The sequence below is a fragment of the Engraulis encrasicolus genome, chromosome 18 (genome assembly GCF_034702125.1).
Source record: "Engraulis encrasicolus isolate BLACKSEA-1 chromosome 18, IST_EnEncr_1.0, whole genome shotgun sequence".
Lineage (NCBI taxonomy): Eukaryota > Metazoa > Chordata > Actinopteri > Clupeiformes > Engraulidae > Engraulis > Engraulis encrasicolus.
Window position 1 is genome coordinate 50785663 of NC_085874.1, and position 21124 is coordinate 50806786.

A 21124-nucleotide genomic window follows, 5' to 3' on the forward strand; every position below is an offset into this window, starting at 1 on the left:
GATATTCTGTCTCTCCATATTAGAATACATATTATCATTAACATTAAAGACTGATCATGTCTTTATTAGTGGGCAAACCAACAAAATCAGCAAGGGATCAAATACTTATTCTCCTCACTGTACATGAAAAGGTGGATCTTCTCCATGTCAGCCTTTTTGAATTTCCAGAAATAGAAATTTTAAGCTGCAAAACGTACTTTACTGTGGTCATACTGTAAACATTAATTCATTATTTAGTAAATATTTGTGAAAAGCAAGCAAATTTGGCAATATAAAACGGAGGCTAACTAGGAGAGTTTGCGTGAAACGTTAGTAAACCTCCCTCCCAAAGCCTCATACAGTGTCGATGCCATTGGGCTGATGGACTGGTCCTTTAGTCTAGCGGTATCGTACTGTGGCTCCGTTGTAGTAGCCGAGGTGACAGGTTTGCGTCCCCGAGGGGAATGGCCTGTGCAGGAACACTTCAGACACAAATAGGCAGCACAGTTTCAATGAGCAGCATAGTTGCAATACCTCCTCTGGCCACCATCCTGCACAGTGCACTTGTAACATTATTAGTAACTCTATTTGATTTCTAGGAGGAACTGAAGAGGAAACTTGAGGCCATAGAGGAGGCGCCACCTGACCGTAAACGAGCTAAAACAACCAAAAGGAACGACCCGGCTCAACACATCCGAGTAAGAGTCATGCCTGTAAACTTGTCTGTTAGATAATTTCCATTCATGCACACATTTAAACTACTTTATTATGTCCACAATTCATAATATGTTAATGTACTTAAGGACATAAATGTTACAGATACATCAATGCTCAGTCATGATCCACCAATGCTGGTCCCAAAGTAGCAGCAGCTTTAACGATACAAACACCTTCTTCTCCAAATATGACGGCTCATAGGACTCAATGAGTTTTTCCAAATTGTCATTAGACCACAATATCATAGTTGTTTCCTGAACCATGAATATTATTTGACATTCAGGACGAACTGGCTGTCGTACTGCCGTCATTTAAGGAGAAGCTGGATGCCCATGAAAAAGCTAAAGAAACATTTGATGAAACAGCCCAGCATATCCAGGTAAGATGCATTTTCATTTATAAGAGTGATTCTCCGATTCGACTACGCTTTTAAGTCCATGGATTTTATTTGCCAATTCCACTAACTATTAACTGCATCCAATGATTATTTGGACATTAGAAAACATTTATCTTTCATATAATACAGAAAGTGTAGACATGGCATTATTTCCCTCAGCAAGAATGAATAATTAATACTAAAAAGATAAAGCATACAGATACATGAATTGATTAAGGTGTTGTGGTGGAACTTCTGAGGTCCTCAGTTAGCACAACACCATAAAAATGGCTGAAATGTCAACCGTGTTACCGTCAATGGTGTTACAATTAGCTATGACAGTCAGGGTTGCCAGATGAGGCTGATGATTTCCAGCCTAAAAAATGTTCAAAATCCGCCTAGAAGCACAAAATCCTGCCTAATTCTATTGATTTCTATGGCAAAAAGTGGGCAGGTTTTTCTGATAAATGCCATTTTTACCCGCACACGGCCATCCTAAGCAGCCCAATTGGGCGGGAACCAGCCCAATCTGGCAACACTGATGACAGTTGAGGAGGAGTATATTTTTGCCAATTTATCTCCATATTGACAGACAAACAAACAAAATAATTTGTGTTCTAGGGAGATGGGTTTGTCTGCTCTGTTTTTTCTCCTAAAAAAGTGCCGACTTGTTCCCCTGCACTGTTGACCGTAACACAGTTGACTGTTTTGAAAGTGTTTTTGAGCTATTGATCCCTTATGTGTTGGAAAAATCCTATGAACAGACACTAGGGATTATCTCTGGAGAAGGAAGTCTTGTGTAAGGAGGGTGACTAAATTCAAATCAGACGTTACAGGGATGTATAATGAAAAATGTGTCAGTCTGTATCACAGTGAATCATAAAATCCTACTTATGAAGCTCAACAATCACATTTTCTATATCAGTTACACAGATTAATGACAACATTATTGCTAAGGGACATAAGCACTTTCAAACGTGTATTGTTTCAACTCTAGTATTTTTATTTATGTTTGAAATGACATAGTATTTGTCCATAACACTGTTGACAAAATAATTAAGCAAATGTTCGCTTTCATTACAGTATTTATCAAATGATTTAAGATTAAGCTTGGCAATTTGTTTGTTTGGAAACTTAAATATATACACTATGTAAACATCTAGGTCATTTAGTTGAAAAAAAAATACTGATAATTGACATTTTGCTTTTGCCAAAAGCGTAGGCGAATCGTAGAATCACTCATAAGTTAAAACTGATATCCTGTAGCAGTAATACATATCCAAATAAGATGCTGTTTACACATATCTGGATATTTTTAAATCTGGATATTTGTAATCCTGGTTAGCTGTAAACGCAGCATGTAGATAAAAATGAAAAAAAAAACTTCTTTGTAACGTGTGTTTTAGCCTCCTAAATAGGATAATTTGTGATTAAAGCCGGGTTTTTTGATATGCTGATTTTAAAACTCTGTTTGCGTGTAAACTGAAGACCCAAACCAATGCATTTTCAAAAAGATGCAGTTATGTGTAAACAGCTTCTAAAAGGCTAGTAATTCACCATGGTGATGTCTGGTATTGCAGGTTCAGGCACAACAGGCAGAGAAGTACATCAAGGAGGTGTTTGATCTTTTTCATCACTATTTACGTTTTGAAGAAGAGAGCTGGATATCTGAACTGAAGGAAGAAGAAGAGCAGAAGAGTCAGATGATGAAGGAGAAGATTGAGAAGATGAGCAGAGAGATCTCATCTCTCTCAGACACAATCAGAGCCTTCGAGGAGACCCTGAAGTCTAATGATGTCACATTTCAAGTAAGAAACTTTTTTCCATGTCTGTTGTTATTTGGAAAGTTGATGCACTTTAGTTTCTGTAATTAAAAGGAATAATGGCTTGTTGTTTTCAATATCTGATTATAGTACCTGTTTTAAACCTCCCAGCAAACAGTGAAATAATTGAAGAATTCCTTATTTATGCACATTATAAATGCTAAAAGTTCTAAAGTCTTACAAAGGCAAACATTTATCACAGTGAAACCATCAAAATAGTTATCAATGCACAAGTGAATTGTCCAGGGTACTAAAAAACCCAAACAAATAGAAATACCTCCTCTTAAAAGATCTTAACAACTTGTCTGTTATTTCTGCAGAACCTTATGTCAATGGTGGAAAGGTGAGTAATCTTATTCTGATTCAGGTTTATCTGTGTTTAGACAAATGTGCAGCCATGGTATAAAGCCCCCCCTCTATCGTTATCGAGGTATTGCATGTTGTTATCGAGTATCTTTTTTTCTGATATCGTGCAGCCCTAATGGTAAGGGTTGTGTGGCCTGGGTTGTGTGATTCTGAAAGACAATCCCACTCCCACTAATGGATGAATGTTATTCCAGAACCCTGTGCACTCCAGATCCAGAGAAGCTTCCACAAGGAGCTCTGATCAATGTGGCAAAGTACCAGGGCAATATTCACTACAGAGTCTGGACGGATTTGGGCCTGGCCTTGGTTGCATATAGTAAGTTGCATTACTCAATTATGTGTGCGAGTCTATTATCTGTCATGTGACTCTCCAATGTGAGCTGCCATTGACATTGACGCAATAAATGCTCTGTGAATTTTCTACAGTAGCTCGACATGGGCATGATTCCTACAGTGTCCCAGGTGTGTGGAGCTACACACACACACACACACACACGTACACACACACACTTTACGAAAATCCAGGGTCTCCGCGGATCCTTAAAAAGTCTTAAATTTAATATTTTAATAAGCCTTATATTTCGCCAATTTTTGGAAGTGTGGTATTATATTTACGTGGGAGGTCTTATATTTCATCTGGGTAGCTTGGGTGTAAGGAAAAAGGTCTATTTTTTTTGACGCTATAAACCTTATTTAACCGGCATACGTCCCTTATCAAGATGCGGAAAAGTAGATGAAACTGATCTGTGTTTGTGGCGCTGCGCAGCGCAGCCCGCTGGCCACACAGCGGGGGGCAGCCGCAGACCTGTGGGCGCAGCGTCTAGCCTACTTGCATGTTCTAGTAGAAACAGTCGAAAAAGTGGTCGAAAAAATATGAACGTGAATCGAGATGGGTAGATAGATGCAAGTTCAGTGTAATGTGGCTTGAGGACAAGAAATTAAACGGTTAGCTATCCAACGCAACGTCGGAATATGAAGCTTGATGTTAACTGTGTCGGGAGGACGCATAGCCTAATCATTTAGTCGTTGAGGTTAAGTTTTAAATGTTGTCTATCGTAAGCATGTATGTGAAGGGTTCATTTCATAAAGTCCATTATGACCGTATTCGAAAATAATTGTTCCTTCATACAATAGCCTACACTTTCAAAATCGCCTCTAGATACGTGACAGGCTATTTGATGCCTCTGTCAAATGCAAAATGATTTTGTTAACATGATGACAGCATGAGGAAGTGAGCGCGAGGCAATACGAAATCGGATGAGTAACAGAATATGTACGAAGCCAATGATCTGGCGAGGTGCGTAATGTCCAAATCGGTAACCAGATGGGCAACGGTAAACGCGCTAAATGCTTGTTATATTATGGACATGCTGGAAATCGCTTCCAAGTTGTGCACGGTTTCTTGCTCCCATCTAGAGAACAACAAACTACAGACAGGCTAAGCTCAAAGTAGAACGCTTGCTTCTGCTACCCGTCTCTGATAAAGCGAGCTGGAGGAGGAGAAACGGCAGTCACTCAGAGTAGTCGTACATTTAACCCTTTTGACACCAGGTGTCCTCTCTCCTAATAGCAAAGTGCATTCAACTATTATTTATCCATCATAAATGATGAATTGTTGAGCCATTTTTTAATGTGTAGGCCTACATTTAAAGGCATTTTATGAACATTCATCTGATTTTTCCATAGGCTGTCAAAACATGCGTGGGACCCTCAATTTAATGCCAGTTGTCAGTTAACTGACCATCTGCATGCGTGGTGTCTGTAGGCCTACAGATCAGTTACGCCTTGCTACTGCTTACACTGTGTTTACCCTAGGCTACACTACAAAAGCACAGTAGTCATATAATATTGTTTATTATATATAATGATGTACTAGGCCTACATTTCATAGCAATGCAAACTAATAACATTAGCAATACTGCAATGCCTCACCCCGAGCGGTGGTCTTATATTTTATCATCAGAGGTCTTATATTTGTCTTAAAAAGTCTTATATTTGGTAATCCAAAATGTGCAGAAACCCTGAAATCAACCATGGTTTTACTATGAGAACTGAACCATGGTTTTTAGTTACTCATAGTTATCATGTTTTTTTGAACACGGTTCATGACTATGGTTTAACCATTGATTGACTGGTTCAACCATGCACTAACTGTGATTTAACCAGTTTTACGCTTTCGTAACCTCTAAATTGGACTATTGCAATGCCCTATTCACTGGTCTCCCTGCAAAGTTGATTAACCGTCTACAATATATTCAGAACTCAGCAGCAAGATTATTTCCAGACACCAGACCCTGGCATCACATTACCCCTATCCTCTATCAATTACACTGGCTTCCTATCCATTCACGTATCCATTTCAAAATTGTCCTCCTCGTATACAAGGCCCAGCACAACGTTGCGCCCTCCTACATCACAAATCTCTTCACCCCATACAATCCCACCAGCACACTACGCTCCACTGACACACTCCTCCTTACCATTCCCTCCACACACCTGCGCACATTTTTTTTTTCAAATGTATTCTACCTTTTTTTCTCATTTTAATTCATTTTTATTTTTACTTTATTTTACATTTGAATTATTTTCCTATTGTTAATTCATTGATGCTTTGTTATACTTCCTCTACTGTTATCTATCTGTTTTAATTGTTAAGTGTCCTTGGGTATCTTGAAAGGCACTGAAAATAAAATGTATTTATTAATAAAATTATTATGGTCTAACTATGACATATTTAACCGCTTAAATTTCTTGTTCACTCAGAAAAAAACTAAATACTAAAACATATTTAACCGCTTAAATTTCTTGTTCACTCAGAAAAAAACTAAATACAGCCATTAATGTTTGAACATGTACTCACAAAAGTGAGTACACCCCAGATTAAAATCCGGTAGAGAAGGGGCTGTGTTGGCTCGAATCGTCTCGAAATGAAACAAAATGAAAAGGGATGAAAGGGGAGGTCATCAGTGTGCATTTCAACCTTTCTTTGCATTGACCTTTTACATTTTCAGTCTGCATCTGGCTTAAATAGATTGGTGTGAGATTTGAATGCAATCCTATGGAGAATATCATGATCTGCTTCAGTAGTCACAGTGCATGTTGATATGCATGTTTCTTTTAGGTGTATTTCAGATTACCAATGTTGACAGCATCCATGCATCCCCAAACCATGTCAGTCCCACTATCTATTTAAGCCAGATGCAGACTCAAAATGTAAAAGTTCAATGCAAAGAAAGGTTGAAACGCACACTGATGACCTCCCTTTTCATCCCTTTTCATTTTGTTTCATTTCGAGACGATTCGAGCCAACACAGCCCCTTCTCTACCGGATTTTAATCTGGGGTGTACTCACTTTTGTGAGTACATGTTCAAACATTAATGGGTGTATTTTGCTTCTGAGTTAACAAGAAATTTAAGCGGTTAAATAAGTTGTTAAATGGTCACTAATCATTGTGTCAAAGTGACATTTCTGTAATGCTTTCCTATAAAAATGTATACTCAAAAATCTGCAAAAACTTTGAGGGGTGTATTCACTTTCGTGATATACTGTATGCCCTTGGAAAAATTGACCATGGTTTTACTATGAACAGAGTAGCCGCGCGGTCTAAAAAGTAAAAAAAAAAAGTCTTAATATTTTGATCCCCTTTTTTAGACCTAAAAAAGGTCTAAAATATCTGTCTCAGGTCTAAAAATTTTTACGAAGGTCTAAATGCAATGCAATGTACGAAACATGACCCTCAAACATGAACATTAATTTTGGAAAAATTGAATGAGCGTCAAAAGCGCAAGCGACGCTCGTGCATTTCGGTTCTGTTAGCGCATGAGGCAGCTGGTCAGGGGAGTATTGTTTGTACGCTATCTAAGAGTGGTTGTTGAGGATATTTGGGTCATCGTGGAAAATTGGGCATTTAAACCACCTTGTGCCAAATGTATTGCGTCGTCCCGGAAGACCGAATAGTGTGGATTGATTTACCTCCACTTCGACTGATAGCCAGCAACACAAACCGTGCCCAGCGGCAAATCCAAGGGCTGAGTTTATAAAGGTTGGTGGAGCTCCGTCACTTCTGGCGGAGGTGTTGTCTTCCGTCTTACAAACATCACGGACCACCACTATAACTGCCATTATGTTATTTTAACAATGCGCAAATTTCTCGCCAAAACAATGAAACGCGTGGCGAAACTAATCATAATAGCTGTAAACAGCGCATCTATCTGTAGTCAACTTGGAAGATTTTTTTATGAATCATAGAAACATGCTTACAGTTTGAATAAGGGCTCAACGGTGGACTGAGAGAGGTGCCTGCGCCGTGCGCGCATGCAGGGCTTTGACTTTCTCCATCGACGGGGAGAGTGATTGTCAAAGTTTTTTTTTTTTTTTTAAACGCCGCTAGAAATGCTAATCTCTGCTGAGCGTAACTGCTAACAAGTTATGAACCTGTTAACTTTATGAGGGAGAGCAATACATCTGTGTATAAAGTTAGGCCTATCATTGGACTTAATCAGAACTTGCCCTGTTCATGTTAGGGGAGAGATGGGAGACTTGGCGACTGTGAATGCCTGTTCACTGCTCATTTGTTGCACAACAACATCACCTGAAGTTTGTAGGGCTTTATAGCATACAGGAACTCTCAGTAACAGTAACATAATGTTTTAATGTGCAAGGCTTCTGTATTGTCAAAGTAATTTACAATTTGCCTACACATCTTATTTACAGATGTTTTGGCAAGTGTAGACTTGCATGGATGGAAGAAATACAGTGAGGAGAATAAGTATTTGATCCCTTGCTGATTTTGTTGGTTTGCCCACTAATAAAGACATGATCAGTCTTTAATGTTAATGATAATATGTATTCTAATATAGAGAGACAGAATATCAAAAAAAAATCCAGAAATTAACCCTAAAGAATATATAATAATTTATTTATATTTAATTGAGGGAAATAAGTATTTGATCCCCTGCCAACCATTAAGAGTTCTGATCCCGCAGATCAAATGGCACTTCCAATCAACTTGTTATCTGAATTGAACACACCTGTTTATAGTAACCTGCACAAAAGACACATTGAATCTGCAGAATCAGTCCATAGAATCAGTCAATCAATCAAACTAAACTCGCCAACATGGGACAGACCAAAAGGCTGTCAAAGGATGTCAGGGACAAGATTTTAGAACTCAATAAGGCTGAAATGGGCTCCTGGATATTAAAGAGCAAACTGTTGGTGCATTTCTTCCCAATTTTAGGACATACAAAATGATCATCAATCATCAATCTTAGGCCTGTCTCTGGTTCCATACAAGATTTGACCTTGTGGGAATTTAATAACCAGAAAAAAGGAGATAAAGCACCTTAAAACTGTATGGGAGGAGCTAGGAAATGATCTCAAGGCAGCTGGGACCTCAATCACTAAGAAAACTATTGGAAACACTTGATACCACAGCAGATTAAAATCCTGCAGTGCATGTATGGTACCCCGGCTTCAGAAGGAACCTGTTCAGGCTCACCTGAGGTTTGCCAATGAACGTCAAACTGGATTAGGATATGATTGGGAGGTGCTGGAATCAGATAACACCAAAATCAAAAACTATTTGGCATTAACACAACTCTATGTGTTTGGAGGAAGAGAAATGCTGCCTATGATCCCAAGAACAACACCTTCTCCAACATCATAAATGAAAGTGGTAACATTATGTTTTGAGGTTGTTTGTCTGGCCAAGACACAGGACAACTTCACATCGTCAAGAAATGGATGGAGGGATACATGTAAACGTACAATGCTGCATGCCAACCTCTTTCCCACCACCACTAGACTGAAGGTGGGTCATGGATTGGCCTCCCAAAATGATAATAATCCATAACATACAGCCCAAGCAACGAAGGAGTAGCTCAAGCAGAAGCACATTAAGGTCATGAAGTGGCCTAGACAGTTTCCAAACATTAACCCTATAATAATCCTGTGAAGGGAACAGAAGTTCCCATTTGGCAAGCTACAGTCATACAACTTAAGTGATTTAGAGATGATCTGCAAAGAAAAGTGGACAAAAATCCTTTCTAATATACCCACAAACATTGTCATTAACTGAAAGAAACATCTGACCTCTGTATGTGAAAACAAGGGCTTTGCCACCAAGTATTTTGTCTTTTTTGACTAGAGGGGTCAAATACTTATTTTCCTCAATGGAATACGAATCAATTAAAATATATTCTTCAAAGTTATTTTCTGGATTTTCTTTTTGACATTCTGTCTCTCTATATTATAATACATTTTATCCTTAACATTATAGAATGATCATGTCTTTATTAGTGGGCAAACCAACAAAATCAGCAAGGGATCAAATACTTATTCTCCTCACTGTATCTTGTTTTCAAAGGGCACATGTCTTTAGATAGGCTACTATTAAAATATATCTCATTGTAAGGCTAGGTACTGGTACAGTACCAATGAAATAATTTTTATCTATAGCATACCTTCATGGCATACTATGGGTTGACAGTATTTTCAGGTTGGGTGTGTTGCCTAAAATGCCCCCAGCTCTGTCTTGGAAAAAATATGCCGCTCCACCTGACCAATTTCCCTCCAGAATTGCTGGAATATAAGATGATATAAGATATGACTTTTTATGGTAGTGGGACTGACATGGTTTGGGGATGCATGAATGCTGTCAACATTGGCAATCTGAAATACACCTAAAAGAAACATGCATGTCAACATGCACTGTGACTACTGAAGCAGATCATGATATTCTCCATAGGATTGCATTCAAATCTCACACCAATCTATTTAAGCCAGATGCAGACTCAAAATGTAAAAGTTAAATGCAAAGAAAGGTTGAAACGCACACTGATGACCTCCCTTTTCATCCCTTTTCATTTTGTTTCATTTCGAGACGATTCGAGCCAACACAGCCCCTTATACCGGATTTTAATCTGGGGTGTACTCACTTTTGTGAGTACATGTTCAAACATTAATGGATGTGTTACGTTCGCTGACACAGGTGATGGTTGAGGGAATCTGTAGCCACGGGTAATTTTAAAAGCAACGCAGCACAGCTGAGTAAATGGGAGGGGCACTTACCTGGGTGTGAAACACTGGCTGGTGGTTGGTCAAAGGCACTGTCAGTTACTCCAATATATGCGAGAATGAGTATGGCGACAAGGAACACAAATCCACTTGCATGCCTCGAGAGCAACACGCCACTGGTAAGGTGCCTCTTTATATTCCTTTGCTGTTTGGCTGAACTGCTTGTTATTATCTCCGTTTGTTTAAATGACCCTTTATTTAGTAACTTGTCACTCTGCCTGCTTGGTGAGAGCCGTATTATAATGTGTTGAATGTTAGTTTATAAGTTTCGTCTGTGTAAACATTTAAACCGCAGCGCGTTCTCCTTACGAGGTCTACTTCCTAGTTCGCGGTGAATTCTGGGAAATGTAGTCGCGCTATAATTGATCGCTTCCTGTGGTGCATTATGGGTAGCGTAGTCTATCCACTTACTATTGAGAAGTGGATGCTGTTTGTGCCATTTAGAGCTGCCGGTTGTGGTTGTTGCCCTGCAAATGGGCTCCTGTGTAATGTTATTGTCTTTGTCTGGAAATGTTATTGTGGAATTGTTGCTTATCTAGAAGGCTATCTGCTTTAGCTGTTTGTATTTGTTGCTTATGTATTAATGTATGTAGCTTAACTACAACTTCAATGTATATATTTTAATATTCATAAAATTAAAATGTAAGACTTTATATACATAAATTTAGCACTTTATGATGCATGGGCCTATTCAAAGTGAAATGTTTATAGACACATTTGCCGTGCATCCATATAGGTATTTTAATTGCACTTGAATATTATGTACTTGTCAATCTGAGAAAACAACTACAGTACACTTTGGTCTTTATCTTACAGGTTTATAACCTGATGGAATGTGTGTAAAGAAAAATAAAATAGAAGAACCACATTTGGAGTTATACCGACGTCTTTGCTCTCCTGGCACCCCTTTCGGCGGGGAAATTCAAAACAAGCCGAACAGGCTGTATTTTGCTTTTTTCTGAGTTAACAAGAAATTTAAGCGGTTTAATAAGTTGTTAAAAGGTCACTAATCATTGTGTCAAAGTGACATTTCTGTAATGCTTTCCTATAAAAATGTATATTGGAAGAAATATCTTGTTTTCAAAGGGCACATTTCTTTAGATAGGCTACTATGAAAATATGTCTCATTGTAAGGCTAGGTACTGGTACAGTACCAATGAAATAATTTTATCTATAGCATACCTTCATGTCATATTGGGGCCTACTATGGGTTGACAGTATTTTCAGGTTGGGTGTGTTGCCTAATATGACCCCTAGCTCTGTCTTGGAAAAAAATGAGATTCAAGGTTCAAGGTTCAAGATTAGTTTATTACGTCTTATTATAGGTTTGAAGCCTATAAAGAGTAAAAATTGTTGTGTTTTTCTTGTGTCCTCAAAAAGATTTTTAAAAATAAAAATAAAAAAGGGAGGGGGGGCATTCATGAATTCAGTAGTCTAACTGCTTGGTGGAAGAAACTACTTTGGAGTCTGGTAGTGTGAGACTTCAGGCTTCTGTAACGTTTCCCAGATGGCAATATGGTAAACAATTCATGGTTTGGGTGACTAGGATCAGCCAAGATCTTTTTTGCCTTCCTGATGCTCCTTCCCTCGAACAGTTCCAGTATGGAGGGTAAGTCACAGCCGCATATGTACTGAGCTGTACGCACAACCCTCTGAAGAGCTCTCCTGTTGGCTTGAGAGCAGTTCCCATACCATGCAATAATGGTCCCTGTCAGAATGCTCTCAATGGTGCCTCTGTAAAACGACCTCTTTTTTGCCTTCCTGATGCTCCTTCCCTCGAACAGTTCCAGTATGGAGGGTAAGTCACAGCCGCATATGTACTGAGCTGTACGCACAACCCTCTGAAGAGCTCTCCTGTTGGCTTGAGAGCAGTTCCCATACCATGCAATAATGGTCCCTGTCAGAATGCTCTCAATGGTGCCTCTGTAAAACGACCTCAGGATCTTGGGTCTCATCCCAAACTTTCTCAATCGCCTGAGGTGGTACAGACGTTGCTGGCTTTTTTTAACAATGCGCTTTGTGTGATTGTCCCAGGTGAGGTCCTCTGAGATGGTAACGCCAAGGAATTTAAAGTCTCTCACCCTCTCCACTGTCTCACCGTTGATGTTAATGGTTTCAAACTGGTGTTCTTTCCTCCTGAAGTCAACTATTAATTCTTTTGTCTTGGACACATTCAGAGACAAGTTGTTTCCTCTACACCACTCCATGAGGTTGTTTATCTCTTTCCTGTAGGCTGTTTCATCATTGTTTGTGATTAAACCGATAACAGTGGTATCATCTGCAAACTTGATGATGGTGTTGTTGTTGTGTATAGCCACACAGTCATGCGTATATAGAGAGTAGAGGAGAGGGCTCAGAACGCAACCTTGCGGAGCTCCCGTGCTGATGGTCAAGGAGGATGATGTGATGGAGCCCATTCTCACCACCTGTTTCCGTGCTGAGAGGAAGTCTAGTATCCAGCTGCAAAGGCCACTGTGAATTCCTAGACTCCGGAGTTTGTCGTCGAGTATGCTGGGGACAATGGTGTTAAAGGCTGAGCTGTAGTCCACAAACAGCATCCTTACATAGGCGTCTTTTTTCTCCAGGTGTGTTAGGGAGGTGTGTAGTGCGCTGGTGATGGCATCATCAGTTGATCTGTTCTGTCTGTAGGAAAACTGGTGACAGTCAAGCGTAGGTGGAATCATTTCGCAGATGATGTTCTTCACAAGCCTTTCAAAACATTTACTCACGATGGGGGTGAGGGCCACAGGTCGCCAATCGTTCAAGCTGGTGATTTGGTTTTTCTTAGGCACTGGAACAATGATAGATGACTTAAAGCTGCTTGGCACTACACACATGGACAGGGAGAAATTGAAGATGTCTGTAAACACACCAGCCAGTTGCTCTGAACACACTTTGATGACACAGCCTGGAATCCCATCAGGTCCTGCTGCTTTACGAATGTTGACTTGTTTGAAAGATTTCTGCACATCAGCCACTGTGAACATTAGGCCTGGGTCAGAGAAGTGAGAAAAGGAGGGGGCTCTTACTGGAGGTTTGGTGTTGACCTAGCCTAGAAATCTAGACGCCCCTAGCGACCGCAAATTGAATTTGCTCCCGGGGGCAGTCTAGCGGACCCCGGTCGTTTTGCGAGGCTGAAAGTTATCCGATGACAGGGCCAATCAAATCGCGAGGGGGGCCGGGCTACCTAGTAAACAGGAAACTTTCTAAGAAGAAGCATGGTGTCCGTCCGTGCTACGTATAGCACGAAAGTGTTTAATAGCTACTTAATTTAAAAAGCCTGGATGATAATACATTTCGTGGCTGACATGGATTGATGTAATAATACACCATGAACTTATGGGGCACAAATAGATCTCAACACATTACCATTTGATCATTCGATGTTTTAAACTAGCTCGGTAAGCTAAGTTGAGCATTTTACAGAACCAGATAGTCACACGTTATTATCAGACCACTACTGTAGGTGTAGAATGAAATTGCTGCCCCAATTTCTAACAAGACACATGCCATTAAAAACGAGACATTTGGGAGCTTTGGAAGTCTTTGAGTAGCTTACTAAATAGATGGGAATGACACCGAGTCTACCAAGCTAGTGGCTAGCTAACCTGTCGTCAACAACACAGACCTAGGTATCCAGGTTAGGGTTAGGTTAGGGTTAGTCTTAGAAAAAAAAACTAGGGTTAGAAACAAAAAACTAACATCAAAAAGATAACTAGCTCCGTTATATGGCGGTGGGATCGATAGTCTGGCTAGTGGGAGCGAGCTGACCGGGGAGCGTCCTGCGTTGGGAGCGACAATCAGGGAAAGTTATGGGTATACAGCTGGCTAGCTAACGCCGAACATGCCATGTTGACAACAATCATAAATATAACCGTTTAACAAGCTCCAAATTGCTCGACATTTTGCTGATTGATCAAGGAGGGTCATGTGGCTGAAAACGAGGCATTTTTTAACTGTATAAGTGAAAACACGATTTATTAGGAAACTTGTTTGTGGCTGTGGTCATCACACGAATTCACTTCACCTACAAAGAGGCCCTCGCTAGTGGCTAGCTAACCTGTCGTCAATAGCAGAGCTAGGTATCCAGCCTTGTATTATATGCCTGCCCCAAATTCTAATAAGATCCATGTCATTAAAAACGAGACATTTGGGAGCTTTGAAAGTCTGTAAGTCGCTTACTAAATAGATGGGAATGACACCTGGTCTACCGAGCTAGCGGCTAGCCATGTATTAGTTATGGGTATACAGCTAGCTAGCTAACACCGAACATGCCATGTTGACAACAATCATAAATATAACCATTTAACAAGCCCCAAATTGCTCGGCATTTCGCACGAATTCACTGCTACGACGGCTCGAAGTTGCCGCTTCAACTACAAAGGGGCGTGTCGCGTGTACGAGACAGCTGTGACGTTACACAGAAGTGTGTGGGGATTGGTTGTTTGCCATCCAATTGCGTGACGTTGAGTGCTGAAGCAACCGTTTATCCCGCCCACACTGCTGCCCAGCTCTCCTAGACCCTGGTACAGCTTTTTGCTGTACGGGTCTGGCTGCGCTAGGCTAGTGTTGACCTCAAAACGTGTATAGAACTGGTTCAGCTCATCTGCAAGTGAGGGATGAGAGACTTCGATGTTGGATTTTTTCCCCTTCAGATCTGAAATCATGTGCAGTCCCTGACACATATTTCTTGAGTCATTCCCTTCCAGCTGTTCCTCAATCTTATGCCTATTATCTCTTTTTGCTGCTTTGATTGTTTTCCGCAGGTCATATCTGCCGCCCCCCTGGCCAATTTCACTCCAGAATTGCTGGAATATAAGATGATATAAGATATGACTTTTTCTTAAATACTTGCCACTATTCATATTTTTGCCATTATAATTATTGTTATCTTTTCGTGACACCTGTGCGGCAACTGGGAATGGGAGCGATGCTGGTCTAAATTTTCATTTTTGTGGTCTAAAATAGGTCTAAAAAAGGTCTAAAATTTGATGTGGTCAAACCTGGCGACACCCTGTATGAAAACTAACCATGGTTAATGTAGTTATTCATTACATTACAGTAAGCTGACACTTTTTTTATCCGGAGTGACTTAAGCGGCGTACACATACAAAGCTAGCTTTTCGCTTGCTCGCCTACTCCCCACTCTTTCATGGAACGTTCGCTGAAAGTTCAGCGCGGCTTTAACTGCCAATGAATAGGCGAGAAGTACCGAACTCTGCATTCCAATTGGTTACTCGCTTACTCGCCTCGCTCGAAGTTAAAATATTTTCAACTGGGGATCCGCCCACATCGCATCCCTTGTACAGTACTCGCCTGCGAGTCTTGCTGGAACACATAGACATTCTATTGACTTCATTCGCTGAGCAAGTAACTAGTAGCGACGTGTGTGTACGGCCCTTTACTGACATTACAGGCTATTGGTTACGGTCCCTGGATCAATGTGGGGTTACTGTAGGTGCCTTGCTCAAGGCCACTTCAGCCATGGAAATCTGAATCTGAGGCACTGAAACCTTTTGAAATCTGAAATCTACCACTACCACAACCACTCCACTACAAATACCTCCACCATCACTTCTTCTCTGAACTACTAATTCTACCTCTACTTATAGATTCTCTACTACCGTACTACTGAAAATCCACAACACTTACATATTTACTGCCATCTTGCCCGTTGTTATCAACACTGTCTCAACTGTCATCAGTTTTATTCCATTTTCATAAACCCGTTTACTGTCATCGGCCTGCTTTCAGCTGTACAAATCTGTTCATTTAACCTTTTTTGTTTTTTATTTGCAGCTCCTGTGATTTTGGATCCCAACACCGCGGGCTATATCAGCCTGTCTGACTGCCTGACGAAGATGGAATTCTGTGATGATGGGCCCGAGCTTCCTGAGAACCCAGAGAGATTCCACAGGTCAGAGTGTGTGCTGGGTTCGGAAGGCTTTAACTCAGGGACACACTGCTGGGACGTGGTGGTTGATCTCTGCATTGGTCCGTGGTCTGTGGGGCTGAAGGCGGAGAGCTCCAGTAGGGATGGACCTGACTCCAACTGGCAAGGATTCTGGGGCATTCATTATGTTGGCTATATGGATGACTCAGCATGCGAACATGGCAAATACCAAGCTCGCTCTCCAGGTGCGTCACCTATTCCCCTCAAAGTGAACCAGAGGCCCCGGAGGATCAGAGTGCAGCTGGACTGGGACAGAGGAGAGCTGTCAATCACTGACCTTGAGAACAACACACGCCTGTACACTTTCACACACGCCTTCACAGAGAGGATGTTTCCGTGCTTCATGGCAGATTGCTGCACTCTGCGGATCGTGTCATGGCGGATTGTTGGAAAGGGACAGGATCTCACTTGGACGCTATGTCCATCTTCTCTTTAGGACTGTTCATGGCAACATGGTTGTGCTCTGTGTAGTCCACTCAGACCTATCAGAAAGAAGCACGATCACTAAAGCTATAACATGGGCCCCTGGGCCAGACAATAAGGAAGCCCCCTCCCCTCAGGGATTGTGAGGTTTGAAACGAATAAGGTGTTTATTGAAGATGCTGAAGAGCTTTTGTTGTTGGGAATTTCTACCCCTGAGAAAATTTGAAAACACAGTTGAGAGATGTGCAATTTGTTTTAATATTTGTTTTATGGGGCATTTTAGCTTTTATTCTTACAGGACAGTCAAAGATGGAGACAAGAGAGAGAGAGTGTGTAGAATGTGGATATGACTCATGCCAGACTCGAACCCGTGTCCCCATGGGCATGCAAGCCCAGGGGTGCATCCCAATATGTGTCTTTGCCTCCTCCACTTGTGCTTGTCTCCTCGTCCCGCCTCCTGGCCCCTCCTTTGTGGAGAAAACGATAAAGTTTCCCAGCTGTCAGCCTAGCCACAACAACTTTTGAGGGACTGTTTTTCATTCACCATCCCAATTGCAAATGAGAAAAAGACTTTACAATTGAGCTTTTGCAAGATATTGAAATATAATGCTGTTGTCAGTGATGTCATCATGACGAGAAGCAAGTGGAGGAGGCAAGGTCACATATTGGGATGCACCCCAGATGTGGGGCGGCTTACCTGTGAACCACCCACATTCATACCATACACGTAACCCATTTGTTACAGTGTTACAATGTTATTTGCTGCTATTCTGCTGTCTTCTTTGGGTGTTAACAATGTTATTTACTGCTGTTCTGTTCTATTGTGTTGTTTGGGTGTTAACAATTCGGGGTTTCCTGCTGAATATTTCTTAGTCAAGGTGGGCGGGGGGTTAGCAGAGATGCCAACAGTTTTAAAAAGTGAAAAGGAAACAGTTTCAGGCACAATTGAGCCAATGGTGTATCAGGTTTGTAATATTATGTGCTAGTGTGTTATTTACACGATATGCAGCATCCTCAGAAAGCCCATTGTGGGGTTTTTTTTTCCATTAAATATGACATGAAACCCTACAAAATGAACACCTTATACATTTGTCTTTATCAAATGTTGAAATAAATCAACTTTTGATATTCATAGTACAAATTTCAAGTGTTGGGTTTATTGCCAAGGTGGATGCTTAGCTACAGTTTCATCCGTTTGTCCTTGAGTGCTTGGTGTAGTACAGTAAGCATGTGTGGTAGCTGGCCTTGGTCCCGGGATGCTCTGAGCGGAGGTCATGTGGGATGAGATCTACCTGCCACCTCCTGTGTCTAGAGCAGTGTTTCTCAACCTTCTTTAAGGCGAGGCACCCTTTCAATTCATGAAAAATTTCAAGGCACCCCAAACCAACAAGCCGTAACATGGCATCTCATCCGATACCACAAAAGCTTAGAAAAGTAACACATTTGGAGATGGCACACGACCTACGTTCAAAGTTGCAGCTGACTGGGGCGACCTATATTTACTTTATTGAAAGATTCCACTGACTAGCATTAACTTATCAATTTAGACAATTATGTATCATATTACATAATTTATTTATCAGCCACGTGGGGTGAAATGGAGTTTGGAGAGGAGGTGGGACAATTCGAGAGCCTTCGCACAAGACGGGTGGATGGATAGGAGTAGGAGGGATTAAATCTCCACAAACGAAGGCGGGAGTAGTTATGACAGCTGCCAATCACTCCACATTCTTAGCACTGTCAGCACTCTTGACTGATGTTTGTCCCCAAAAAGTGGCGGTCCCAGTTCAAGTGCCGTCATTAGCCTTAGTCTCACTGCAGGGCCAGCCCCGGGCTGGCCCGGACAAAAGGGGGCTGACGGTGATCTCATCAAAAGGGGGCTAGGTGCTAAAGATGGCCGCCGGGCCAGGTTGTGGGGCTAAGGGCCGCTTTCCCTGGCCCGTTGAATTCGATGGGCCAGCAAGCACCGCCGAGGCTCGGAGGCGGGGTCAACCTCGGGCGATATAGCCCACGTGCGATATAGCCTACCAGACCTTCGGCGATAATAGCGCAAAAGCTAAATAAGCCGACATAAATGTCATGTGTGAGTATTTGTGAGACACTTTTTATTGGTGTCCAGTGGAAAGCATGCCAAATCACGATAATGGCACAAGAGTTGGCGGCTAAAAGCAGAAAAAAGCCGACATGACTTAGCTATGACATCCCAAGTTTAAGTGTAGTGGTGCCCATGATGCCCTGATAACAACAAAAAAGTTATGTTGGCTAAATAACTTTAAAAACACAAACAGAAGTGCCAAAGTTGCATCTTATGAAATTATGCCATAAGAAAGCCAAACACCCCAAACTAATAATTTGCCCAGAATTTAGCGATAAGTCCCCCATGCAGCCACATTATTACACAGTAAAGCACAGCTGTTATTGACTTAGGCCTATTTAAAATCATCCTCACTCTGCTGCCCTAGTGTCTCATGTTTTGCAGACATACTAAACCATAGGCATACGTTTTGCAGACATGTGCCATAGTGCGCACACTTAGAATTCCCTGCAGGACACACACCGATGTTATGCAGATTGAACGACTTGTAGGCTACGCTACTTCCGTGGCTACTTTATTAAATAGTCGCTATTCCCCTGGCTCATCATTTTCTATAGCAGCTGATGAAGATGCTATGTCTCCGGGATTTGGTCTCTTTTCACATGGTAACTTATTCAATTACCTGCACATTCACCATGAATAGGCACGCCGCAACGAGGGGGTGTGTCGCTATGTCCGGGGCTCATAATTTTCTATAGCAACTGATGAAGGTGCTATGTCTCCGGGATTTGGTCTCCTTTCACATGGTAACTTATTCAATTACCTGCACATTCATGTCTCGCTATGTCCGGGGCTCATGCTTCTGTGCGCTATTGGGGGGATTAACTGGGCATGTTCGCACGTCTCCTTCTGTTCACTCTCAGTTGTCGAGCTGCTCGTATTTTCATGCGTCTTTGTCTTCTTAACATGCGCTGCGTCCCATACAGCTTCTGAATCGACAACTTTGCCATGTAGGCTAATAAAACTGTTCTTGAAAGGCAAGCCATTTTCTTTGCAGTTCTTGTCGTCTTTGTCCGTAGGCTACGAGCCAAACGGCGACCTGCTCCAGCAGAGTTTGCTCAATTTTCTTCTCCTTCTTTGTCGTTGTTCTGTTGTTGTCCTTCTGTGATTTGGGGCGAAAGTGGGCTGTGCCCGACTGACGTTTCACAAACAAGGCGTGTACCTGAATGTGCCTGGGGTCGGCTATGAGTCCGATCAGGCAAAAAATGGCCCGGGGCCGGCAGCTCCGAGCCGGCCACTCTCCTGAGCCCCGGGCGGCCCCGGGCCGCTGAAGCGCGGCTAATGAGACCAAGGGTGGCCAGCCCAGGACCAAAGAGTTTGGCCACAGCCGCCAGGACAGCGAAGTTAAAAGACAAGCAGAGCACCCCCAAACCCTCCAACCCCCTTCCCAAGGCCACCCTCCAAGCAGCGGACTCGGAAGTCAGAAAATTGTAGTGTGTGTGTGTGCGTGCGTGTGTGTGTGTGCGTGCGCACGTGCATTTCCATCGTTTGCTGTTGAAATCTCTCCCTTCCACTCCCTATCTCACTCCATGGCTGAAGCAGAGATTCTAGGACTTATCCAGTCTCTCTGGCTGAAGTGCCCTTGAGCAAGGCACTTGACCCCACACTGCTCCAGGGACTTGAAGCAATACCCTATAATGTAACTGTAACTGTAAGTCGCTTTGGATACAAAAAGCATCAGCTAGGTGTATTGCAATGTTATGTCTTCCTCTGTTATACTTAACGCCCTCTAATGTCGCAGGCGGCATTGTTGTTGTGATGTAGTTGAGTATTTTCAGCAAATAGTGAACAGGCCTGCAGGCAACCCCATCTGCTCAAAGAGGCTGCTTACCATGTGCATAACCATTCCCAGAATGACATTATAATGTGCATCAAGTAGTAGACTCAGGCTGCATACTGCCCTGAAGAAGGCCTAAGTGTTTAAGCAGTTTTAAAGTCCTTCATGGACATAGAGTAGAGTAACTTTATTGATCCCCAGGGGGAAATTCAGGTATGCAGTAGCTTACATAAATACACAAATGGCCACATGGACATTTCAAGACACAAATAACACAGGAATAGTCAGGGAGGGGAAAATAAAATAAAATAGTAAAGATAATAAATGTAAAAAAGGTAATTGTGCAAAAAGACATTCTGTGAGTTGGGATAGACCAATGGAGAAAACATACTCTGTCAGTTAAGGTAGACAATCTTAACATGACCTGGAACAAGTGTTGATGGATACATCTATGATATAGTATAGTATGTAGAAGTAGGCAGTGTACAGAGTATGATAGGGGTGGAAAATTCTCACAATGTCACAGTAAAGTACAGG

General features: G+C 41.7%; 1 protein-coding gene across 1 annotated transcript; it reads left to right on the forward strand.

The window, feature by feature from the left end:
* Positions 1-10313: 10313 nt before the first annotated feature.
* LOC134469474 (zinc-binding protein A33-like) lies at positions 10314-17891 on the forward strand. The gene is made up of 2 exons (XM_063223755.1): positions 10314-10458; positions 16139-17891. The coding sequence occupies exons 1-2, from the start codon at positions 10434-10436 to the stop codon at positions 16726-16728; spliced, it is 615 nt and encodes a 204-aa protein (XP_063079825.1). The 5' UTR covers positions 10314-10433; the 3' UTR covers positions 16729-17891.
* Positions 17892-21124: the final 3233 nt, after the last annotated feature.

What these genes read in the sequence shown, in the direction of transcription:
- LOC134469474 (XM_063223755.1), top strand. Translation starts at nt 10,434, where the DNA reads ATGCCTCGAGAGCAACACGCCACTG. An exon ending in TCGAGAGCAACACGCCACTG is followed by an intron (nt 10,459 to 16,138) that starts GTAAGGTGCCTC and finishes TTTTATTTGCAG; the next exon opens with CTCCTGTGATTTTGGATCCC.